Source organism: Cricetulus griseus, chromosome X (genome assembly GCF_003668045.3).
Source record: "Cricetulus griseus strain 17A/GY chromosome X, alternate assembly CriGri-PICRH-1.0, whole genome shotgun sequence".
Lineage (NCBI taxonomy): Eukaryota > Metazoa > Chordata > Mammalia > Rodentia > Cricetidae > Cricetulus > Cricetulus griseus.
In genome coordinates, this window is record NC_048604.1 from 2,360,075 (window position 1) to 2,385,888 (window position 25,814).

Consider the following 25,814-nt stretch of genomic DNA (forward strand, 5'->3'; position numbering starts at 1 on the left):
CTTGTTCAGGTCAGCTGTTTCTGTGGGTTTCACCAGCCTGGTATGGACCCCTTTGCTCATCACTCATCCTTCTCTGCAACTGGATTCCAGTTCAGTTTAGTGATTAGCTGTGGGTGTCTGCTTCTGCTTCCACTAGCTGTCTATCTTAGATTTCTAATATCTAATTTCTGAGTTTTTCAAATTCTGATTTATGGTTTTATTCTAGTTTGTTTTCTATTGATGTGATAAATACCATAACCATAAGCAATTTTAAAGTTATCTACTTATTTCCCTGTGTTTGTGTGGGTATGTGCAGGCATATGCCTGTGGAGGTTAAAACAGGGCATTGGATCCCTTGAAACTGTAGTTACAGACTGTTGTGAGCTGCCTGATGTAGGTGCTGGAAACTAAACTCAGGTCCTCTGGAAGAGTAGGAAGCACTTCAACACTGGGTCTTCTCTACAGCCCCCCTTTTACTTTGTTCTTATAGCTACAATAAAACTTTTTCCTTTTATTGAAATAGTTTTTCCTCATATAATATATCCTGACTACAGTTTCCCCTCCCTCTACACCTCCCAGCTCCTACTCATCTCACCTCCTATCCAGATCCACTCCCTTTGTGTCTCTCATTGGAAAACAATTAGGCTTCTTAGGAATAGTAATAAAATATAATCTAATAAGATAAAACAAAAACTAACAAATTGGGAGTTGGACAAAACCAACAGAAAGAAAAGAGCCCAAGAAGTGGCCACAAGAATCAGAGACCCACTCATTCACACACTCAAGAATCCCATAAAAACACTAAACTAGAGGACATAAATGTTTTTCTATTTATCTATTACTCTCCCTCCCTCCCTCCCTCCCTCCTCTCTCTCTTCTCTCTCTCTCTCTCTCGTCTCTCTCTCTCTCCTCGCTCTCTCGTGTGTGTGTGTGTGTGTGTGTGTGTGTGTGTGTGTGTGTGTGTGTGTGTGTGTGTATGTGCGCGCGCGCGTGCGCGTGTAACAGCAAATGCAAAAGTCAGAAGGCAGTTTTCATGAATTGGTTTCCTTTTGCTCTGCGGGTTCTGGGAATTGATCTCAAGTAGTCAGTTTGGTAGCAAGTGCCTTCATCTACAGATTTATTTTGCTGGCTTAACAGTAAGTGTTTAACTTTGTAAAATTGCCAGTCAGTATTTAAATTATCTGTTGTTTACATTTTTCTTTACAGTTTGTTAGGATCAGAAGCCGTTGATGTTTTCAAGTATCCTAATTTATGGGCTTCCCCTCTACATCTATTTTCCTCCTTTGCAATTTGTCAAAAAATGTGATTTATACTGTGAATGTTAAGAAGCTGCTGGACACAGCCCAATTAGATAATTCAACAATTTTCTCTGAATTCCCTATTTCCTGTAAATTGTTTGGTGGATCCAGAGAGTTTGTGAGGCATGGGGTCAACATTTTTAGTAATGCTATTTCATTCACATTAATAAAAGATTATAAAACATCTGCTGATGGGAGAAGTGCTTCTGTGTATGTGTTTGTCTTACTGGATGATAAAGTACTGTTTGGCCAATGAGGCAGCAAGTTAGGTGGGACTAGGAGTCAAGGAGGATTCTGGGAAATGTAGTAAAGAAGTGATGATCCAGGCAGGAAATGGCATAGCAGGGAGACTCATACATAAACAAAGGGCAAGAAGGAAGTGGGCCCCTTCTCTAGTCCTCCAGAGTCACCATGTGATCCCAGGATGAGGACACCAATGGAAGGCATCCTCTATAAGATAAGTCTTATAAAATATATAGATTTGTGATCATTAAGACTGAGCTAACAGATGAGAAATCCTAGTCTTTGGCCAAGCAGCATTTGTACCTAATATAAGTCTCTGTGTATTATTTTGGCCATCCACATGGCGGGAAGAACTCAAGCGGGTGGCAGAATGATTTATTGTAACAGTCTTCCTCAGTCATTTGTAAAAAATGAATTGGCACAATTAACAAACAAAATGTCAGTAAGGATATGATCTGAATCACAATTGGTATTCTGTGCCAATGGACACACATGGAAATCACATTGAATTTCACAATGCCGTCTCCGAAGGCGTATATGAAACATTAAAAGACTAACCATATACTCCCTGCATTGCAAAAGATGGCAAATATCCAAACCCATTTCACTAGGCCACTATAATCCTAGTGCCCAAATTGGAATGAGCAAGCATATTAACAGCACCGTGTAGACAAATCTTACCTACAAACAATACAAAGATACTGAATCATATCTATGGTGACATTACAAGACTGCAGTGATAGATCAATATTTACAGTTGTTAATACAAGCCACTTCATTATTTGTGAAGAACATAAATATCTTACCTCAACTGATGTATGAAAAGTATCTGATACAGTTCAACATCTATTTACTTGGCATTGCCAATCATTGCTTGAGGTCCTTCAGATCATTTGGATCAATGTGAAACAAGAAAGAATAACAGAGAAGAAATACTGGAACATAAGAACTTTAATTACTGGGATATACTAGCTTATAAAAATCTAAAGAAAGTACCTTTAAAATTACTGAGAGATGTTTACAGCCTTTTCTTCCAAACAACAGTGGAGTAACAAATTTTATATTTTAAACAGATGTTCTGCTCTGAAGAGCAACACAAACTATGAAAAGCTTTGACTTATGTATTAGTTAACTGAAAGAAGTAACTTAAGGCAGGAAAGAATTTTTTTGACTCATAGTGTCAGAGGGTTTCAGTCTATCAGGTCACAGATAACTTTGCAGAGTATCTTTATTCATGGCGGGTGCATGTGGCTGATGCTGTACGCATTGCCGTGGATGGACCAAGAAGCAGAGAGACTGTGATTAGGGTCAGGCCACATTTTTCAAAGACCCATTTCTAGTGACCAGCTTCCCACAGTTAGTCCTCACCTCCTGAAAATCTAGTCTCTCAATGTAATGAATTCAAAAGAAAAATGTCCCATACAAGTACATTTAAGATTTAACCCATAATGCACTGTGATATATTAAATACATAAAAATACTGATGTTGGAGAGATAGTTCACAGGTTAACAGCATGTCTTCTCTTCCAGAGGCCTTAGATTTAATTCCGCAAATCTACATGTCGGCTTACAATTGTTGCAGGGAATCCAGAACCCTCCTCTGGACTCTGTAGGCACCAGGCACACAGGCACTGCACTTACATACATTCAAGCAAACACCCATACACATAAAAAATAAAAATAAATAAATCCTTAAAATAAATAAAATAAAATAATAAATAAAACATTAAAATTCTGTTATGAAGAAAGTATAAGAGGTGGGAGGTGGAGAACACATTTGATAAATTAGAAGGAAAAGTAAATATTGGGAGTAGAAAGGTTTAAGTCACTGGTTCTTAGACTTTCTGTTACTGTGACCCTTTAACACAGTTTCTCATGTTGTGGTGACCCCCAACCATAAAATTATCTTTGGGGATGCAGAGGTCATGAGGGAGCAGAAAGGTTGAGTCAGGTGTAGATTAGAAGAAAGGTTATGTGATAGGTAGAGTTTTAATTGGGGGGGTGGTAGAGAAGGAAGGGAGGGAAAAGGGAACTGGGATTGTCATGTAATTCAATCTTGTTTGTAATTCAAATAAAAAATAAAAAATAAAAAATATCTTTGGTTTTTCATCATAACTATAATTTTCTACTGTTATGAATCATAATATAAATATCTGATATGCAAGATATCTGATATGTGAACCCCAAAGTGGGAAGTGGACAAGAGTGCACCTCAGAGACCCCAGGGGCCAACCATAGTTGACAGTGCTGAGGCAATTCTGAAACTCAGGTTATAAAAATGAATACTAGAATTAAAAGAATTATTAAGTTTTAGGTATTTGTTTCCTGATGGTGAAATCTGAGCTTTTGCAATGGCCATTTGGTTTTGGACAAATTGTTATCTTCAAGCCCTTCCACAGTGGGCTTGGTGACATGAGACTTCTTGAGATTCAAGTCAATAGATACTAGCCTCTATCATTCAGCCCTTCTACTCATCCACCAAACCTGTATGCTGCTCCTGGCCTTTGAGTTCTAAGTTCATTTTCTATTGCAATTATAGAATTATACGGGCTAGTCACTAAAGTTTACAAAGAAAAGAAGCATATTTTGGTTCATGGGTCTAGAGGCTGAGAAGTCTAATTCCTGGTCTTACTTCAACCCATAGCAGGGTTCCATAGCAGGAACCAGAAAGCCAATGGTCAGGGAGAAAAAAATAGAACATGGAGAGAGTGAGACCTTGCTTTAAAACTACTGGCTCCTTTGGGAACTGAAGCATTCTCAAGAAAATAAGAACTCAATCATGAGAGAAAGACATTAATTCATTCATGAGGGCTCTGACACTCTAGCCCAAATATTTCACACCAGCTGTATCTCCCAACACTGCTACAGTAGTGTTGTAAATATATTAAATATGTAAACATATTGAAAACATGGCAGGGGCTAGTGAAATGGCTCAGTGGATAAAGGCGCTTGCTGCCAAGCTGCTGACTGAAGTTATTTCTGGATTCACATGGTGGAAGGAGAAATCACCTCTGACCTTCAAATGTGTGTGGTACTACTCATATGCACTTCAATACCAATGTGAACACACACTAAAAAGTAAATAAATGTTAAAAAAAACTCTTTTCAAAGCATATCAGGAATCTTCTTGGTTAATGGAAGGCTCATTGGACCCCCTCCTTCAAGAACCTGACACCATTTGCTAATTCCAAACAGGTTGACAGCCCTCTCTACCTTAGCAGACAGCTTGGTGTAATGATTAATACTGTCAACTTGACAAGATATAGAATTGCCTAGGAGACAAGCCTCTGGGCAGACCTATAAGGGATTATCTATTTTAGGTTAGTCTTTGGGCATGTTTGTGAGTGAGTTTCCAGATTGGATTAACTGAGGTGGAAAAACCCACCCTAACTATGGCTTGCACCATTCCATAGATTGGGATGCAAGACTGCATAAAAGAAGTAAGGTAACTGAGCACAAACATTTATTACTCTGTTTTCTAATGGTGGATACAATGTAACCAGGTATGTCTTATTCCTATCTCTATACTGTCACTGCCATGATGGATTATACCCTTGAACTGTGAGCCAAAATAAACCCTTTCTCCCTTAAATTGATTTTATTGGGGTATTTTATCACAGCAATGAGACAAGTAACCAAAACACTTGGGTTCCACCTTTCTGGGCTTCACCTCAAAGAAACAAGCTTCCTTAATTCCACCTGTCTAGAAAGCTGAAGAACATATTTCAGGTAGAGGGCCCCTTGTATAGTGGGAGAATGGGATTCACTCTGTCCCTCTTTCTTTGCCTACCAGGACGTGCTGCAGAATCCTGTGGGCACACCAGTCCCCTAGTTCTGCATACTTGCTAGTCAGTGCCTCATCTTCCTCCCCAAGCTGCTCCTCCAGGCTGAGCAGCATCATGGACACAGCCATGGGCTCTGTGGCCAGAGTCCCTGAGAGCTGAGGCCGGCCTAGCCCAGCCAGGTCCTCCCGCACCCAGTGAGTGATCTGGTCCATCATCTCCACAGCTTCATTCTGTGGGGAGACCAGGCAGAGGCTGCATGCCTTGTCCCATCTGTCTCCCCCAGGAAGGACCCAGAACTTAATACTTCAGTGGAGGAGGGAGGGTTGTGTTCCTTTGTGATGTCCAACGACCCCACTTTCTCTGCTGCTAAATGAACATAGACTTACAGCCAAGCTAGGAGTCAGGAGGTTTACCTCACCCTGCCTGGGAGTGGCTCTTGGGTACAGGCACTGACAAACAGTCTGGTAATGATTTGGTAACACAAAAGGCCCTGAAAGGAGGAGGTACCTCTCCCAGTTGGGTACAGGACAGTGATGGTGGTGTGGGAGGTAGGGCTGAGGGGAAAGAGACTTCTTGGTGAGGGATAGCCCTTAGTCAGGATGACAATATAATGCAGTAGAAGGAGGCATTGTGAGATGCCTCTGGACCCAGATGTAGGAGCTCATGATTCTGAGAATTGACAGTATCACAGAAAGAATTTAGACTTCTGGGTGAAACTGGCGTGTGAGGGACAGAGGACAGGGTTGGACAGAGAAGTAGGAGCAGAGCTCCCTCCCATACATGCAGTAGCTGAGCCTGGTGCCTGCCTTTAGAAATGCTGGAGTGATGACCTTTTAGCACCAGCTACTTGGAGCACAGGATGGCTGGCCTGCTGGTCAGCAAGCAACTGTGACATTTTGTTGGGAACCAGCTTGATAGAATTTCCACTTCTGACAACTTATTTCACCTTGTTTCACTAAAGTGGTCCTGCCTGGGACAGGCAGGGGCAGCTGACAGTGGTAGGGAGGGGCAGGGTATAGGGTAGGTCTGAAGCTATTTTAGATGAAGTGTAAATTGTGCCCACTAAAGTATATAAATCCCAACAGCAAGTGAACACTCATCTTCTGATATTTTGTGTACATTCCCCCCGCTTCCCCTCACTACCTGGCCTCTCTTGCAAGGACCTTGTCATGTGCTTTTGCGTTTCTAGGGTCAGCCACATAGCAAGTGTTCAATAAATACATATTAAATGCAGGTCAGAAAAAAAGATGAGAAGTGAGGAAGTAGAGGGCTATTTCTGGTCCACATTGCCTGAAAAATCTAGAATCATTGTATGGTTAGCACTTCACTTTTAAGCCAGGTTCTTGTGGAACTCAGGCTGGTCATCCTTCTGCCTCCACCTCTTGAGTGCTGGAATTACAGGTGTGTACCACTAGTGGCTTTATGTGGTTACCCTTTAAGGAAATGCATTTCCAGTGTATGCCTAACTACTGACGGGCCTGGAGGTGGGGTAAACAGAGACACAGATCAGGAGACATTGTGGGGAGGGAAGCTAGAACATAGTAAGCATCAAAACAAAAGCCATTCTATGAGCCAGTTGTCTCTGCTTGGCAGGCCTCCAGCTCCAAGTGGGCCAAGGCAGATGATAGGATAGAAGAAAGAGGTCAGTGCCTTATACCAGCCCAGGAAATGGCAAATGGAAACTGCTTAGGAGGCTTCACGTGATATCTTCCAGACATTTGGATATTTGAATGTTACACTAAAGAGACAGCCAAAAAACACATAATTCTTCCCTCAGATGCCCTTTTGTTTTGCTGTTCAGAAGCTGGTGATGAAGAAGCTACCAGGCTCTGCAAGGCAGCAGCACTAGGAGAGAGAATTCTAGGCTGTGCCCTCCCACCCTCCACCCAGCTTCGAGCAAAGCCTTACTTTATCCAAATGATCTGCGGTTTTGTCTCATGCTGACTCAAGCTTGCTAGAACCATGCTTGTATACACTTAAGGAAAAACTAGATGGAATCATTAGTAGCATATAAAACCAGGACAGCAAATGGAAGGTTCATTCCTCACAACTGGTTTGCAAGCAGAAATAGCTAAACACATTTGGGGCAGGTGCACTGGGAAACAGCTGCTTGTCAGGTTGGTATCATGCCATTGCTGCCCAAATCTGTAAGAATTAATGGCTGTGCTGATGGGCTACTAGAGTAAAGACAATTAGCCATGCCTGGGTCCTTGCCAGAATCCAGGGAAAACAACTGGTTAGGGAGTCATACCTTTTTATAAAACATTGCTTTCCACTGGGTCTCTCTTGCTGATCTTCCCCAAACCAGGCAGCTGCCTTCACATCTGAGTCCTTTGTATCTGAAGGAGTCAGGAAGCTTAGGATCCTGATCTCTTTTCTGAGGCAATGTTTACCAGACAGAGGACCAGCCATTGTGGTGATATCTTGCTTGTACAAACAAAGCCTGTCTGAAGATCAGAGGATGGAGCTTGCCACTAGGTAACCATAGAGGTTAGTAGGTCTGCACAGACAGACAGGAAGTGAGATTGTTTGACAGAAACAGGAAGTGATGCGGCTGGGTAGAGACAGGAAGTGAGATTACTTGGCAGAGAGGGGATATAAGTGGAAAGAAACAGGAAAGAACTTCTGCTTTTTTTCTGCTGAGAATCTAATGAGGTAAAGGTGGCTTTGGCTTGCTCCTCCTTCTCTCTGATCTCTCAGCATTTTCCTCTATATCTGACTCTGGGCTTTTATTATTTAGACCTATTAAGAATTCCATTTACAACTTACAGCCTAGCATAAGGACTGACCTTCCACTACTGTGCTTTCTCAGCCTTGAGAGGTGGGTATACTCTCAAGTACCAGAATCCATTTGCCACTTTATTCCCAGTCTCTAATTGAGCAAGCCAAAGTCTGGACTTACCTGGCACTTTCATCTCGGATTCAGAGCTGGAGAACTTGCACTGAGATGGAGAAAATGATGTTTCTGTCAAGAGCCAACTCACAGCTACAGGCAAATCTTCCTTGCCCTATCATAGTACTGCCTGTCCCCTCCAGGTGTCCAGTAAGTGCCAAGATCACCAATCCCAGCAGAGAGCAAGCTGGTAGCTGAGCTGGATACTAGAAGGGTGATTCTCTATGTGGACTACTTCATGGTGAAGACAATGGAAAGAGCTGATAAATGAAGCCTGGACAAAATGAGTCAAGAAAGATCTATTCCATTTAACATATATTTATTGAAATCTACTAGATGCAAGGCACTGTGCTAGATTTGGTAGGGGATTAGACATGAAGGGCCACCCCTGTCTTCTAAGAGCTCACAATCTAATGGTTTGGGGAAGGCTGAAAAAAGGGGAGGGGAAGCCAAGTCCACAAACAGCTCTAGTACAAGGCTGATTATAGTGAGTGCCATAAAACAGACAAGACAATCAGACTGCGGAAGAACAAGAATGCCAAAAAAACTGAATATAAACTGGGCAGGACACAACTACTATTCTCAGAGATATGAAAGTAGCATTGAGGATCAAGTTAAAAAATACCATTTCTATTTCTGAAAGTACCCAAACCAAAGTAATGCAAACTACAGAATGTAAGTATACTAGGAATGGAGGTATCATCAATCCCCCAATCTAAGCCATTTGCTGGAAATAGCAAACACTTCCAAAATAGAGTAGAACAGGCTATAATGAGCTCATCTTATGAGACAAATGCTGTTCAGAAAAGGAACTACACTCATACAGAACATCATGGGCTAAACCCAGAGACTAAAAGGCATAGAGTTCCTCCCATCTTAGTGATCAGAGTAGAGTACCACATTTAAACAGGAGTTCATGTCAATCAACTGGGATTTAGGCAAGTAATGCTGGGTGGATAGAATGTAAGGAAAGCAAGCAACAGAAGTCTTCTCAGGAAGCAGCTCACTGTCAAATGCAATTGGCTCTTGGCAAATTTCAAAAAGTACAGACCCATTCAAGCTGGCTGAATGCAACGGGGAGGAAGTCTATACTGGGGACACATATACACTGATGTAGGCAGCTGCCAGTAATCCAGGAACATATAGCCAGGCCTCCCTTAGGGTGGGGCCCAAGTATCTCTGGGCATGTAGATCTCTACTATGGTTCTACTCACAGGGGCAACTCCTTGAAATATCTTGTGCCTCCCTCCATGGTCCAATACCTCTTTTGCATTTCATAGTCCTAAAAGGCCAAGTCCATCATCTCAAATCAGGTCTGACTGCTGGTTGCTGCCTTTGGGTTGGGTGTCTGGGGTTGGTTTAATTAATGTGGCCCAGAAATGGGGTGGCAAGTCATGTGACAAACAACAGGGCCACAGACCAGGAGTACAGGCAGATCAGATGTCATGCCACTTCAAGCACAAAAATCAAGCACAGAATGCCAACATCATGGGAGAAAGATGCCCACGCTGTGATGTGGTGGGGATTATTCTGTAAATTCAAGAGTGGGTATGATACAAATAATTGACGTAGTTAATCATAATAATCAGCAAATGGTAAACATTTGCTTAAAAAACTTCAGCAAGTATTAAAAACTCTGATAAAAGCCACAGAGGGTTCTTTCTTAATATGATGAAGGGATACATCTCTATAGAGAACGAGAATTCTATGTAAACTAGCTGCTTTTCATTCCCTTTCAAGAAGAATACATGTGGTTAGAAAGAAAACTGCAATGAGGTAGATACATGGATGCATAGACAAGTACACACTGCAAGAAGGTTGCTCACATTTGCACGGAACATAGCAGTATACCTAGAGGATCCAAGGAAATTCACTCCCACATTACCCAAGGCAAAGGATGCAACTATGGACCACATGTTAAAGCCACACACTAATTGCTTTTAGAGAGAGTGGGGATTTTACTGCCAATACCATTTACAAGCTGGTTAGATAATAGTCACGGAAAAGACTCTGGTTTTTAGTGTTAATTAAAAACAAGATTCATTTCAGAAAAAATTACAGAACTCAAACTAGAAAAGAGTGAAAGAGGGCAGCAAGGTATGTGAAGAGATGCCATGTCCCAGCTGGGCAGTGACCACTCTACTACCTTCTAAGTTAGTGCTAATCTTGACTTTAATAATTTCTTTTGTCAATGTTGACCAATGATGAGCAAATGAGCAAGAAATGGCATTCCTTCAAGGCAAAGGTGCCAGATTTGTCCCCTTGTAAATGTGAACATTCCTTACCCAACAATAGTTGTACAAAACTTGTCCCAACAACTTACAATGAAAAAAGTAATTAGAGAAAGAAGTGGGTTAAGACCAATTCACAAGAAACCACCAGAATTGAGCCCACAGAACAATAGAAGTTGCTGTGTAGCAACTGCTGTTGGCTTGTCTCCAGCCTGGAGAAGCCACACAGGGCTACTGTGGTGGCCAGGGGGCATTAGAGGCCCTTCTGGCTAAGATCATGGACATCATGTCAGACCTAGCTTCCCAGGTGGTGGCTGGGAGCCCTTCCAGCCTATGCCCCCTTGGAGTGCCCAACCTCCCTTAAGAGGCTGCCATAAGGGCACATTTTCTGGTCCTCCAACACCCCTCAGGGCACAACTGGGAACTCAGGCTACAGCCTTGGTGTGGGTATCTTCCTCACCTGCTTTTTCTCCTGAAGGGGGCTGCCTAAAGCAATGGCCCAACTGCAGGGTGATCAGTTTTGATTTCTGTGCTACATGGACTGTGAGAATGGCTTCTTCCCCTCTAATCTTGTTTTATAGCCCATCCTGGGCATGGCTATTCCAAGTCCCGGACCAGACCTGGTGCAACCAGCTTCTGTGGCGTGGCATGCAGCCTACTGGAGGAACAAAGCTCCATTTCTCTCCAGGCCCAAGTTGGCATCCCTCTTAGATGTGGCTGCAGAAAGTGATGCCAGAACAGATGGGAAATTTTCTCATTTTAGTTGGCCAAAGCAGAAGCCATGAAACTGATCTCTCATTCCAGAGTCACTTGGTGGGAGGAGGATGGAGGTCACATAACATCACCAGTCAGGCGAGTCTTTTGTGTCTGAGATGTGAAACTGCTCCTTAGTCACTGAATCCAAAATAGTCAAGGCTCCTGACAGCTTGAAGGATGGATGGCTGCTGCCAGATCATGTTAGAACCATTCTATTGGTCTAGGTGAAGCTGAGCCCTGTTGCTGGTGGCTGGGGCTATATTGATGAGCAGTCACAGACTGCTCTGAGCAGTGTGTGACAGACACATCTTTAGTGTGCCTCAGTGGCCAGGTTGTATAGTCAAGTACTGCCCACAGACATATACAGAGTCTGCATCTTAGATGAGGCATGGGCCTGCTTCTCTGGCCCACTGCCATCCAGCCTGCCCACCTTGTGTGTTCAATTTCTTGATGGGCAGGGGATTTAACTTTTCTTTTCTAAGTAAATTTTTGAAGAAAATGTCACCCTATCTAAGTACTGAAGTAATAAAAGTCACAAGTTAACAGACAAAAAAGAATTCAAGGATACCTAAAAAATCCAAAGCCTGCACAACAAAAATTTAAAAGTACTAAAAAAAAAGGGAAGGCAATAAAAACTAAAAAATAACATGACAATTGATACAGAAAGAACTGCTATATAAAGTCAATATATCCAAAGGTAACTTGATGACTAGTCAAAGGAGATGAACGGATAATTTGCATGCAACAAAACAGTAATAGTATTGAAGTCATTGTATGAAAGATGAGACCAGGATTCAGGAGGCATGAGGGGGTCCATCATTGTTTCTGGAACTAATGAGCTGTAGGATATCAGCAAGCGATCTTCACTGAGTTCTTGCAGGCAAGGCACACTCCTTGAGAACCTTAAGAGGTAGGGACTATAACTACTCCTCACTTCATAGATGCAAATGGAGAGGGTTGGAGAAGTACCATTTATGATCTCTGATATCAGGTGAAGAGCTTTCAAGAAGGAGGCATCATTTTACCCTCTCATTTGGAGGTCCTCTCTCACTTTATTTTGAATAAGATTATACCAAGTGAACACAAACTCCAACTAATGTTTGTTTTTGGTGTACATAGGGGTCACTGAATTATACTGACTTAAAAAATGAGAGACAAAAAAGGTTTATCTCCAGCTCAGTACGTTTTACTAGGAGTGAGACCTAAGACTAATGCTTGAAATGTAAAAACAGGCGTTTTAAAAGGCCATTTGAAGTGGTTATGTTGCAGGTACAGTACTAATTTAAAAACCTAAAGTAATGGTTTTAATATTATATGAGTATATTCTTATGGCTTCGAGGAAACTTATGGTGAAAGCCTCACAAAGGGATTGCCACAGTGCTACTATAGATCAAACAGAGGTGAGTGATGAGTCAAACAGTTTCCCATGTTGGTGAAGTCAAAAATGCACAAATGGAGTATGGTGAAAGGAGTATTCTCTGAATTAATATATTATTCCATATAATGTGATTTATAATATGTATCTATAACTAAATTAATAAATTAAATATTATGGCATTTGATCTACTTACATCTCTAAAATTTTATAAATTCAAGTAGGCCAAAATCTTGGGGCAATTTTCCTTTCTAGAAAGATTCATTATCATGGAACAGTGCTGTATTTCCTTCAGGGGTAAAACTTAGGAAGGACCTCCCAGCTCCCTACTAGGCCCCCTATGCAGACTTTTATTCTCATTCTAGATGTGAAGATTAAAATACCTTGACAGTACTTTCTGTGGGGAAAAGTAGCCAAGCTATGTTAAAGTGGTAGAAGTGACCCTTGATAGGTGTACTGGAAAACATGAACATTTATAAATTGCTGGTGGAAGTACAAATCATTCCAATCTCTCACACAATAAAATAGATAAGTGCTACAAAACTGTTCATCTCCTTTGACTGGGACAAAGCCTCTGCTGACCCCTGCTATAGGTCCCAGGGCAGTGTCTACTTTTGGTGGGAGGGCTGGTGCTTCTGGAGTGCTGAGTGCCTTTTGAACACACGACCACACTCACTGCACTCACAGTGCCTTGACCCACTGTGGATCTGCCTATGGCGACTCAGGCCTGAGCTCCTCCGGAAGGCCTTGCCACACTTGTCACACTCATAGGGTTTCAGTCCACTGTGGATGCGCCGGTGCTTGATGAGGTCAGAAGGCCCCCTGAATGCCTTGCTACACTCACCACATGCATAAGGCCTCTCACCACTATGAATTCGAGTATGCTCCAGCAGGCTGGAGCTCTGGCGGAAGGCCTTGCCACACTGGCTGCACTCATAGGGCTTCTCACCCGTGTGGATCCTCCGGTGCTTGGTGAGCTCTGAGCTCCTCCGGAACAGCTTGCCGCAGTGAGGACAGCCATAGGGTTTGGCGCCGCTGTGGATGCGCTGGTGCTCTGCCAGGCCGTTGACACCACGGAAGGACTTGCCGCAGTCTTCGCAGTCGAAGGGCAGGTGGCCTGTGTGCATCCTCTGGTGCTTGAGAAGTTCCTGGCGGTCCAGGAAATCCCTGCTGCACGCCTTGCACGCAAAGGGCTTTTCCGAAGTGTGAAGCTTCTGATGTCGAAAGAGGTGGGTGTTGGCTTTGAAGGACTGCCCACACTCCTCACAATCAAAGGGCTTCTCTCTGCTGTGCACCCTTAGGTGCTGACTAAGGCCTGCATTCTTCTTAAACCTTTTCCCGCACTCCTCACACTCAAAGGGCTTCGCCTCCCTCTCCATTTGCTCCCTCTTTTCCAAGGCATCTTCCAGAGCCCAACTGGGGCCAGGCTGGGACTGAGCAGCCACAGCTGCATGGCTCTTCCTGTGCTCATTAAATTCTGACACCCCCCTGAAGACCTTCCTGCAATCACCACATTCCCATCCCTTCTCACTGTGAACCCTCTGGTGCTGAACAAGTAGCACTTTAAGGCGGAAGGTGTCCCCACACTCTTTACATGCAAAATGGTGTTCTATGGGCATATTTTGTGGGCTCCCTCCCCTTCCCCCAGAGTCCCCATTCTGTTTGACCTCAGTGTTGGGGTCATTGGCCCTCGGGGAGCTCGTGGATGCCATCTCTTCCAGCTGAGCTTCTTCACCCATCTTCTGGTGGGAGGTCACAGAGGGATTTTCTACAATAAGTGATAAAAGACAAATGAGACACAATAGTCTACAGAAGGCCCAGGAAAAAGGTTACTTTCCTTTGTTGATAACTCTTTCTCCTGAAACTGCTGAGTACCAGGAACCGCCTAGAAGTCATCAGATGAAAGCACCAGAGGGAAGGTGGGAGAGTCCCAATTTTGGACATTGCTTATCAAAGAACTGTAAAGATGGCTTTGCTTTTAGCAAAGGGACAGTCACACCTCATAACCAGAGCTTCACCAGGACTCTCAACCCTAATCCTAGACCCCACAAGCTTAGCTGTTCTTCCCAAGTCTAACTTCAACCTAAACAGCTCAGTATCCTCCTCCAACCCCAAACTCAACCTCTCTCCCAAATTTCCTTATGCTTCTTCATGTTTCCTTTATGCTCACCAGAGTGCTTACTGTGATCTGTGCTGAGGGATGGATCTGATACCAACAGAACTTGTCCTTGTGATAGGTGAGATACCAAAGCAGGACTCACAACAGGCACTCCTGTAAATGGAAGAAGGCAGCTGATGATATCAGTATGGAGGAAAATGGGAAGAGCTGTCAAAGGCCATCCCTTCCAAATCTCCTGGGCTGTCTAGGACTTACTCTCAATAGTTCCTTCTAAAACTCCCTCATCCCATGCAAATACCTGATGGATAAACAAGAGCTCGCAACAATTAGCTCCAATCAACTGGCCATATGATTGGTATAATTTATATATGTGCATGTATATGTACAATGTATATATTACATATAGTATATATGTGCATATATAGTATATATACAATATAGAATTTATTTGTATATATTGGTATAATCTGTGTTTCCAGCATTATGGTTAAGATCAACTATAGTATCTGTTCTGATCAATTTAATGTCTGATATGTTCTTTACCTGAAGACAATATATTGAATTTTAAAAGCACTGTAAATTATGACAGGTTTGGTCTAATTTCTATTTTTACATTTATTTCTTTACTGTGTCTGTGACCATGTGGGCATGTTCATACCATGGTGTGCTAGTAGAAGTCAGAGGACAACTTGCACAAATTGTCTCCTCCTACCTTATGGATTCTGGGGATTGAAGATAGGTCAGCAGGCTCAGCCATTTCATTGACTAGTGATCTAATGCCTTTCAAGTGAAAAATTGGAAGATAGAGATCCTTTCATGACATAAGGAGTTAGGGGAGCTGCTGTTGAGTGTTCTCAATAAGGAAGAACAAAGTGAAATTGTACACAGTGGCTATGTATCCCCAACTCCACTTTCAGTAGATGGCGAATCTGAGAAGTTCTGGAGGCATTCTTACCATTGGAGGTTACAGCCCTGGAATATGTCAGTGCCTGCTGCTCCGGGCTCAGACTCACACGCAGCCACTCCAGTTCTGTGAGGTGCCACGGTACAATATCAAATGACACCAAATCCTGCAATAAATGAAATGGATAGTTTTTTAACCAAATCTGTAATGAGGCAGGGTGGTACCAGTGATGCCAGGGGCAAGAGGTTAGGGCCTGAAGTATTCACATCTGTATATGTTGCTAATGTAGAGATCTAACCACAATCCCCAGGAGTCCTAGAAAGAAAACAACATCAAGCACAAGGAGACTCTCACTGTCTTCCAAGAGGACACAAGACACAGACTTAGCTCTCTCACATATACAGTGGGTATCATAAGCACACTGGGCATTCATTCCTTGGCAGCTTGTGGGAGAGAAGCAGAGGACAGGAAGGAAGGTAGTAGCTAGGGGTCATACTCGGCTGCATGTCATGCTGGGCAAGAGGCAGAGGCTGAGGCCAAAATCAGGTAGCAGTGGCAAAATCTCAAGCAAGGCAAGAGGGAAGCAAGCTCACCTTGGCCTCCGGCATCTCAAGAGGGACTGCCAGGACCTGGTTTCCTGGGGCTCCATGTTGGGGAAGGGCAAGACCTTGGGGAGCAGGTGGAGCTAAGGAAAGTGAAAAAAGCTATGAGTGACAACAACCCTGTTTCTTCTTGTTCCCCTGGGATGGCATTAGTGATTTCCTATTCCCTAGTTTTGAATGTTACATAGTCTTTTTTCTCAGGTGGGTTGAATGACAAGGCAGAGCATGAGTATGCCTGAGAAAACATATATGAAACAGGAGGAAAGTAGGCTAGCAAAGAATTAATATAGGCAGGCCAGAGAGGGGCAAGATAAGACAAACAAATGCTAGCTTAGGCAGAGTTGGAGACAGCTACAGAGAGCTGCTGGCAGGAAGACTAGCTTCCGGAGACTGTCTGACTACAGGGTTTCCTTAAAGTAAGCCTGGATGAGGTCAATACTCACATAGGGAAGAAGCACACTAAATAGAGTACCAGAAGAAATAATTCAGAATAAGGGGTCCTTTCGTGGACACCTGAAACTAATGGGGCCAGTGAAAGGAAAAGAGGTAACAAATAGCAAGAACCTGAACTTCTTCACTTAGCAGCAGGGCCTTTAAAAGCATCGGGAGAAAACCATGAAGAACCTCCTCATGTTATTCAACAAAATGGGAGGTTGGAAAAACAGCTGGAGAAAAATACTTGTAAGAAAAGATGGTTAAACACTCCGTTGATAAAGAAAAGATCTGAAGTGTGTATGTGTGTGACCTTTCCCTCCACGTGGCAAAGTAAGTGAGCTATTGTAAGATCTTATGACAGCTGCCTGTGAATTACAGGCCTCCCACTTCAGTGAGTTCAAAGAAACAGTCAAATACTTCATGTTCTGATGGCAACTCAATTCAACTTATAATTAAGTGAAAAGGAAGCATAACAAAAACTCAGGTACTTTGGAAAGACTTAAATATGGCATCTTAGAAGGGGTGAATGGAAATTTCCACATGTGGCCATGATAGAGTAACAAGGAACAGATTTAACATCCACAAACAAGTTGCAAACCTGTGTTCAACAATGGTTTTTAATACTAGGTAGTAGGAAGCATAGGAGTAAGATCCCCAGAAAAACAAATGGGGTGAATCCTGTCATCAATTCAGTGCTCTGCCTGGAGGCAATGTCCAGATTGAGAGTGTAGGAGAGGTGGAACAAAACAAGCAGAGTTTAGCAACTTCATCACAAGTTTTGAAGGCTACCATTCAGGGTGGTAGAGGAAAATGGAGGTTGCAGAGCAGAGCTCAGAAAGCATTGTGCTATGTAGGGAAAAGAAGTGAAAAGGCATGTATAAGACTTCCCTTGAATCTTTTCTGACTACAAGTATTGAATGAAACTCCTAAGGATTATAAGCTGAACAGTTCCCAAGACACACAAAGGTACATGTTCAAGGAGTCTTTATGATCCCCAGGAATATTCAGAGGCCCAAAATAGATTTGTCTATTCTTAAAGCCCAAACTACAAAAGATCTGGCCTATAAAAACTTAAATATAGGCCCCAATATAGAACATCATATTGACTTACAAATAACTACTCATAACCCTCAAAATCTAGACACTCAATGAAATAATCATTATAACATGCAATTTCCAATAAAAAATTGAACTGCCAAGAAACACCAAAATGTGACCAAAAGCAAAGAGGATAATCAGTCAATAGAAGCACCCAGAAATGAATAGAACAGATAAGGAAAACGATAATTTAACTATGCCTCAACACTGAAAAAAAAAGGGACACAGGGAGAAACAGAAGATATAAAAAGAACCAAATGAATTTTTTGTAGATAAATTATATATATATATATATATATATATATATATATATATATTTCATTGGGTATGACTAGTAGATTAGATACTACAAGGAATAGTGGAAAGCATGAAGATATGGCAATAGCTGCTATCCAAATGAAGCCAGAGACAGAACGAGAGAGAACTACCTTCCTAATTAAATTTCTGAAAAAATGTTAAGAGGAAAATCTTAAAAGTAGCTGGAGGAAAGAAATGATGGAAAAGAAAACAAGTATTATAATAAAATAATGTCAACCAAGAATTTTATATGAAATATATCCATCAAAGTATATCCATCTAGAAAAATATCCATCAAAAATTAAGAATAAATATTTTAGACAAAAGCCAACATTTAGACAATGTGCCATTAGCAGCTCTGTACCATAAAATATACCGAAGGAAAACTTTCAAGTGGAAGGAAATGGAATCAGACAGAACTACACAAAGGCATAAAGAATACCAGAAATGTAAAGAGAAACATAAGACTTTCATCTTCTGCATTTCAAAATCTTTAAAATTTAACTGACCATTTTTAGAAAAAGCAGTAGCTAAACATATAAACATGCATTTTTTATTAAGCACTCCAAGTCTGCTGAATGCTAGTACTCCAAAAGAAGAAAAGTAAGGGGAAAAGAAGAGATGGAACACATGAAAATAAATAGCAGGATGGCAAACTTAAATTGTATCACACAGATAATTAAGTTAAATATAAATGGATTAAACACTTTAATCAGAAGGTACAGATTCTTAGATTGTATTAAAAAAGAGTGCATACTATCTAAGAAAGTGTTAAGGACACAGACATGTTAAAGTAAAAGCACAGAAAACAGTACACTGCAACCAATAGTTAGTGTCTAAATCTCACTATCAAAAAAAAAAAAGTGTATGGGAAGAAGGTGAATGACCAGGGTGGTTCAGAGTTCTGAAGGTTCTACTGAAACATCCTAGAAATCAGAACAAGAAGAAAAATTGAAAGGTTTCAGTATAAAAATTAACAGGTGGCTAGACTAGGATAACATGCAACAGATTTAAAAAATGCAAATTCTTCACAGAAAATACAGGTAGGGATAACATTTGATTGAAAACCCAAAGAGGAGAAAGGGAACAAAAAAATATATACACGTATAGTCACATTTTCATAGGAAGAAGGAAAACACTGAGACTGACCTGTAGCTAGAATGTTTGTGTAGCTAAAAAAGAAAAGAGAGACAAGGCCTTGGAAGATATGTTTTCAGTTTCTTTACTGTGTTTAATGAGTTGCTTTTTAGACATTAAGCTGAATTTCATTGCTATCAGAAAAGACCAATCTTAAATAGCCTTTGGTAGGTAAACCTGGGGTAAGACAGATGCTCAGCATACTAGAGAACAGGGCTGAGACCAAGGAGACACCTGGAGAATGGCCCTGTAGGTCAGATAAAAAGACCAATATCTTTTAAGATACCTGTATGTCAAACAGAAGGACTAGTGGAAATCTGTAAGCAGTCTGTGAAGAAGTGGCCAGAAAGTCTAAGCACAGACTTCTTGGAACCATCTCCTTAAGCTATCAGCTTTATGGAAAGGTATGGGCAGAAGGTCTAATATGACCCCAAAGTCTTTGCAAGCCCTCCTACCATTTTTAGCTGACTTCCTAGCAAAAGTATTTCTCCAAATGTGTGAATTTATCCCAAGATATTTAGTGGACAAACCCTCTCTTTGTCCTACTGTCATCAAAGCAGGTTTCCTCTGGCTTAATGGATTCTTCTTGGTATGCATTCAGTGTCTACTTTGATTTTGGCTTCTTATACAAACACAATGAACTGGTCATAAATTTATTTATGTGATTTTTTTTACACAATTCACTTCCAATTGACACTGGTGTTACCAAATGAAACAGAGAGACAGACATCATATCATATATGCAGTTCTGGACAAACATGGCCTATTATAAATCCTTTCTTGCCTTCAAGCCTGCAACAAGCTCTAATCTAGTACACAATTGCATATCCTACCCCACCCCCTTCAAAATCACCCCATCCAGACAAATTGACCTTCATGCACATATAGAGATGCCAAGGCTGTGACCCTCAAAGCCTGTGAACTTGCCAAGAATACCATCTTTTATCGCAAGAGGTTCCTTCTAATAACTCGGGCCTTAACTCAAATGCCACTTCCTTAAAACCTCTTTATTTGCTAGCCCTGGTAGTTTCCTCCAAACATTTTCACTAATGAAAACTTCTCTTTTAAAGTTGCTTGTTTTTCTTAGAAAAAATCTGATCCAACAGTACAGGGCCTTATCTCCATTGGTTACCCCTAAATTTCCAGTGTCTGTAGCAGCTCCTAGCACCATGTAGGACACGACATGATGTATTATGGAACAATGGAATCAATGTGAGCCAGAGTGGTGTGTTATATGGAGCAAGCTTCCTTTTATGAAGCACATAGAATGAATATTTGGAACTGTCTGTCTCCTGTCAGATAACTTCACTATTACAACTTAGAACTGGTTGTTATCACCATCATTTTCCAGAAAACAAAGAATGTACAATTCCATGTACCCAGGTTAGAACCAAAAGATCAGCTGACAGTAATCACTGTGCAGGCTTCATGGTATAGATGTATGTTTTTGTAGCTACCTTTAAATCATACTATCTACATAGCATATCAGAGCCTCAGTGCATAAATACATATATCATTTTTTCCTGTTACACACACACACACACACACACACACACACACACACACACACACACACACACACACCCCACATACACTCAGAGGTCTCCCAAACCACCCACCTTTAATGGAGCATTTTTTTCTTAATTGCCATGATTAACTGTTAAAGTCCTAGAGCTACAATTCTAAAAGAACTGTTAATTATCCTTCCTATATAGAAATAGGAGAAGCCCTTACTGTACTAGCTCACCCTGGGGATTTGGTTTCAGCACTTTAGCTTCTGGTGGCTATGTGATGGCCACCCATAGTAACAGAGCACTTGAACACACAGAGGTAATTTAAAAGGTACTCATGAAAACAGGAGGGAAAACTCCTGATTTCATGAAAGGAAGCTAAACTCTGCCCAATTATCAGGTAAAAGAGCTTATCCTAAATATAGGAAGATCATTTAAAAATGATAATACACATGAATCTCTACTGTAGTTAAAAATAAAATGACCACTGACACCGAAGACAACTGGATCACTTAGTCTCTGTGTTGCAAACCTTTCCACTTTAAAATGATGGAATATAATCTAGAAAAGAATCCAGATGCTGTGTTAACAGTGACAGTCACAAGTGTTCATTGCCTTCTAAAATAGATATTTGGAGACCAAGGTCAAAGCAATTCCATACAGAACATGAAAGTCATTGGACATGGAGGGTAATGCTGACCTTGAACATAAATCACTTTTATTCAGGATAGAAGAATTTTCTATGGTTTACTAGTACCTATAACTGCGAAAGAAAGCTGAAAAAACCACCACAGGGAAACAAACCAACTTTTAAGACAAACAACACTGTCTTTCTTTATATGGGACACAAAGGCCAGGGCTATCCATGCCTAGAACCCAAAGGCTTTGTAAAGGTTAACTGCAAATTTCATATTGGGCCTAGCCAAGTCCATGTATGCTGCAGCTGTTTAATAAACATATGCTATGAAAAATCATGTACAACAACTGTATGTATTAATGTATAATCATTGATACTTCCACATATGTGTTTACTGCAGTATTATTCTTAGAATCAGCCCGAGTATTCATCAACAATAAATAAATAAAATATGGTATACAGACACAATGGAGTTTTATTCAGCAACAATATAAATTTTACCTAAGCTACTTATTTGAATTGACTACATGGAATTACAAACACTAAGGGACCCAAAATAATCATTTTATTTTTACTTGAAAGAACAGAAATTGAGAGTTGAATTCAACAGAGACATAAAACAACTTATAAAAACTAGTGAATAATTTGGTGTATTTTATACTTTCCTGGACAAGTATTATCTTTCTGTGGCAGCAGGGCAGGAAGAGGCAACAATGCCACTCAAAAGGTCCATCTGGGCCGGGCTTGGTGACACATGCCTTTTATCCCAGCACTTGGGAGGCAGAGGCAGGCGGATCTCTGTGAGTTTGAGGCCAGCCTGGTCTCCAGAGCGAGTGCCAGGATAGGCTCCAAAGCTACACAGAGAAACCCTGTCTCTAAAAACCAAAAAAAAAAAAAAAAAGATAAAGATTGGTAGTTTCCAAAAGCTTCCAAGGGTGCCTCAAACACCTAGAATACCTTAAATACCAAAATGAGAATGTGCAGTAGGGATATCTTCAGGGCATGCTGATTTAGGTTTTATCATCAAGTTGATACAAACCTACAGTTACCTAAGAAGAGGGACTCTTTATAAAGAATTGCCTCAAACAAAATGTCCTGTGGTCATGTTTAGGAGAGATTTTCTTGGTTGATGGTTGATGTTGGAGGGGACCATCCTTAGGCACGAGGGCCTGAGCTGTATAAAGTGTCTCGCTAAGCAGTGAACTAGAGAGCAGGTTATGAACACTCAAAAGACATCTGGTCCCAATGGGTGCTTTCAGCTCCCTCTCCCGCACAGTGATCTCCTGGTCTCCCCATTTTCCTTGCCAGGCACCTTGTTTTCCTGGCACTGTGTGTCTAAGTTAGGCAGAATCGTTTTTTGGGCAAGTAGTTCAATGACACTAGCATATATCAACTTCTAGAACTTACACACTTCTTCACTATCTTGTACCCCTACCCATGGGCTTTCCAGCAGCACAGCAGACACATTCTGCGAACACCTTGACTTACCGAAAAGAGACACACAGGGATGACTCATCTTGTTTTAGAACAGTTCCAAGAGATTAGTCCAGTAGGGAAGGTGTCATCTGTTGGATTGAAATAACTTGGGTGAATAGAAGGAGGCTCATATGTTTATCTTCCAGGAACCTGTCCTTTTGGTAGTGAGTGCTCAAAGGTAGGACAAGCTGTGTAACTGAACTGGAACCGCCAAGGTCTGGATGTGCCTCAGTGAGTCCAGGGTACAAGTATTACTGAGTGAGCCCTGAGGCTACAGGTGCTCCTGACCTTTATGTTCCCAAATGAACCTGGTAGGCCAGGAGGTCAGCAAGAGGCTCATAGACCCATCTTATACTGTGAAATCTGTCTGCTACTTCAAAAGTACAGAATCCTAAAAGTTCAAAAGTGATGACTGTCTTACCAGGAATGTCTGTTTCTCTTGCGATATTTGTGCCTGTGTTTCTGTATGTGTGGGTGGAAAGGCATCTATTTTATCTCTCATTTTGCCTGGGTACCTGTCTGTTTGTTTAGGTTTCCCTCTTTATTCCATTCTATAAAAAGCCAGAAGGTAGATCAGAAGGGGATTTTGTAGTGTTTGTTGTGTTTAACTGAGGAAAGGTTTATGTTCCCATTTCTCTAAGAATATCCACCAACACCTTTCTACAACTCAAAATAAATTGTAACTATACAATTAATGAGGTTACAGTGTCCGGATATAAAATATTCCGAACTGGAATAGTGAAAGGCTGTACAGCTGCCCAAGAGCCATCCAAAGAACCCAGACAGTTTTGGAAGGGCTAGATCACTGTGCTAGAAACACGACTTATGATCCTGTGAAAATTCTACTGGTAGAATAGTAGGTCTGGGTGGGTGTTACAGAATTGGCATCTTTCAACATTGGGCCTGTCTAGAATTTGGACAGGTTTCCCATCCAGGAGTTTCCTTCTGAGGCTATGCTGGTGATCAGACTTTGGGCAAGAAAACTAACACTTTTTAGCAGATTTTCTAAGGGGTCTATCATTGACAGAAGGCTAGAAATCACTGCCCCATGATACTCTGAATACAGATCCAGGACCACTTTGGGGCAATGGACCAGACTGTGTCAGACACTGTGAATGTTGTTTCTATAACAAGGTCCTAATGGGAGAAGGGATAAGCAAGTGGTCCTACCTAGGAGAGGTGCTTTAAAACGGTCCCAACCGGAAAATTTCTCCTAAAGGAAAATGTAGTGGCTGAGGTTTAAGGGAAAATGTTCCACTGGCCAAGGAGACTGGAGGGAGCTGCCTGTCTCTGAGTCCAAGGCTGGCTAAAGGGTGTTGGCTGGCACAGGGTGAGCCCTCTGGGATGTGGGCCAGAAATGGGGGGGTGGTGGTGAAAAGGACCATGGGCTTTGGGCAGTAGGAAAGAGGGAGTATTCGTGTGTGTGAAAAGACATGTAATTAATCACCCAAATACAGATTGGAGGAACCACCAAAGGAGTTTAGAAGGGGGCAAATGGAGTGGTGCCAGAAAATGTGCCTCTCAGGAGAGCCACAGTAGAAGCTCTATTCGTCCAGTAATGACCCCCTTCTACACTCCCCAGCTCTTAAGCAACATACCTGCTCCCATTATCCTCATGCAACCCCCATTCAAATACAAAGGTAGGTCTCCCCAAGCCGGAGCCTTCTTCAGGGCCCCAGAGGTGCAACCCCTCCCCCATACTGAACAAAAAAGTCTCTTCAGCCATTCCCTATTACGCCAATCCCTGCGACCTCCATGTCGCTAGGGGCTGTGTGTGTGGGTCCACCCCCAGCTCCTGACCGGTTCCCAATCCTTAGCGACCTCCAAAGAGCAGCACAGGCCTCAATACATCCGCAATTCCCGCCTTGGACCGCCGCCCCCAAGCCTGCACGAGAAGGCCTCAGGGCCTCTCCATGCCCACCCACCACCAGAGACCTATCCTCTTCCGCCCCTGGCTAGTCCCAAAATTAAGCAGTTCCCCACTACCCGCATATTCTCCTCCGGTCCAAGCACTCATTCAGGCCCCGAAGCACATCCTCCCGCCGCCCCGCATGCTCTCTTGGGCCGCACATTCTTGGCTTCATACATCTCTCAGGATCTCTGGATCGCACGTCCCTCCCACGGTCCGCACGCTCACCCGGCCTGCAGCGCCTGACTCTGGGCCCTAGCAGAAGCAGAGCTGGTGCGGTGCAAGCAGGCCCGGCGTGGCAGGAAGCGCCACCGAGCCGCCAGTGCCTGGCAGAGCCCTGCAGCCGGGCGGCCAGGTTTCCGGGGCTGGGGGCTCTGCCTGGGGTACTGAGAGTGAAGCCCCGCCCTGGTCCCGGTCCCGCCCGGCCTGTAGGCTACAATTGGCCTGAAAGGAGGGTGGGATGGATTGGGGCGTGTCTGGGGCGGGGTGAGGAGAGGAGGTGGGGTAGGTGAGACTAGGGGAACAAAACGCATGGATTCTGGGTGATGAGAGAATAAGCATGGAAAGAACGTAAAAACGAATGATGAATGAATAAGTGATCAAAATAAATTGATTAATGGTGGAGACAATAAAGGCATTGACAAGGCTACGACCTTCAGAATGATGGTAGGGCTAGGGGGAAGACACTCAAGAAAACAATGCAGGGGTCAGAATCCCTCATAAGGTCATGCACGAGCTTTCATTGTGCCAGACACCGAGAATACAACCATAAACAAAACTAGGCCCTTATGCCTATTCTATGAGCCACACACCAGACAACGCAGAGCTCCTTTTAGAGTATTATATGTGTACTAGGAGGCATAGACCAATAAATAGCAACCGGAATTTAAGTATAGCCGGTTATACTGTGAATCCTGAAATAAGTATCTTGGTTTAGAGGTGCTGCAAGCAATTGCCAGTTCAAGGTAATTTTTTTGGTCAACTTCATTGCTCTGCTTTGTGCATCCTTGGCGACACAAGTAACTGCTTTCTTAAAGTGGTTTCCCAAGTAAGCCACTAACAAACAAAGATCAATATAAAATCCCTCAGAAGAATGATGAGAACTTCATCTAATACTCATCCAGGTGAT

The 25,814-nt window shown here is 42.3% G+C and overlaps 1 protein-coding gene and 1 pseudogene across 1 annotated transcript; one reads left to right on the plus strand and one right to left on the minus strand.

Moving 5' to 3' along the window:
* Window positions 1–13,168: 13,168 nt before the first annotated feature.
* On the minus strand, window positions 13,169–22,816 carry Znf275 (zinc finger protein 275). The gene is made up of 5 exons (XM_035450191.1): window positions 22,789–22,816; window positions 16,177–16,268; window positions 15,635–15,749; window positions 14,731–14,832; window positions 13,169–14,328 (listed from the first exon to the last, which is right to left on the minus strand). Exons 1-5 carry the CDS (start codon window positions 22,814–22,816, stop codon window positions 13,169–13,171), a joined length of 1,497 nt encoding a protein of 498 aa, XP_035306082.1.
* LOC113837625 lies at window positions 15,145–15,258 on the plus strand (annotated as a pseudogene).
* Window positions 22,817–25,814: the final 2,998 nt, after the last annotated feature.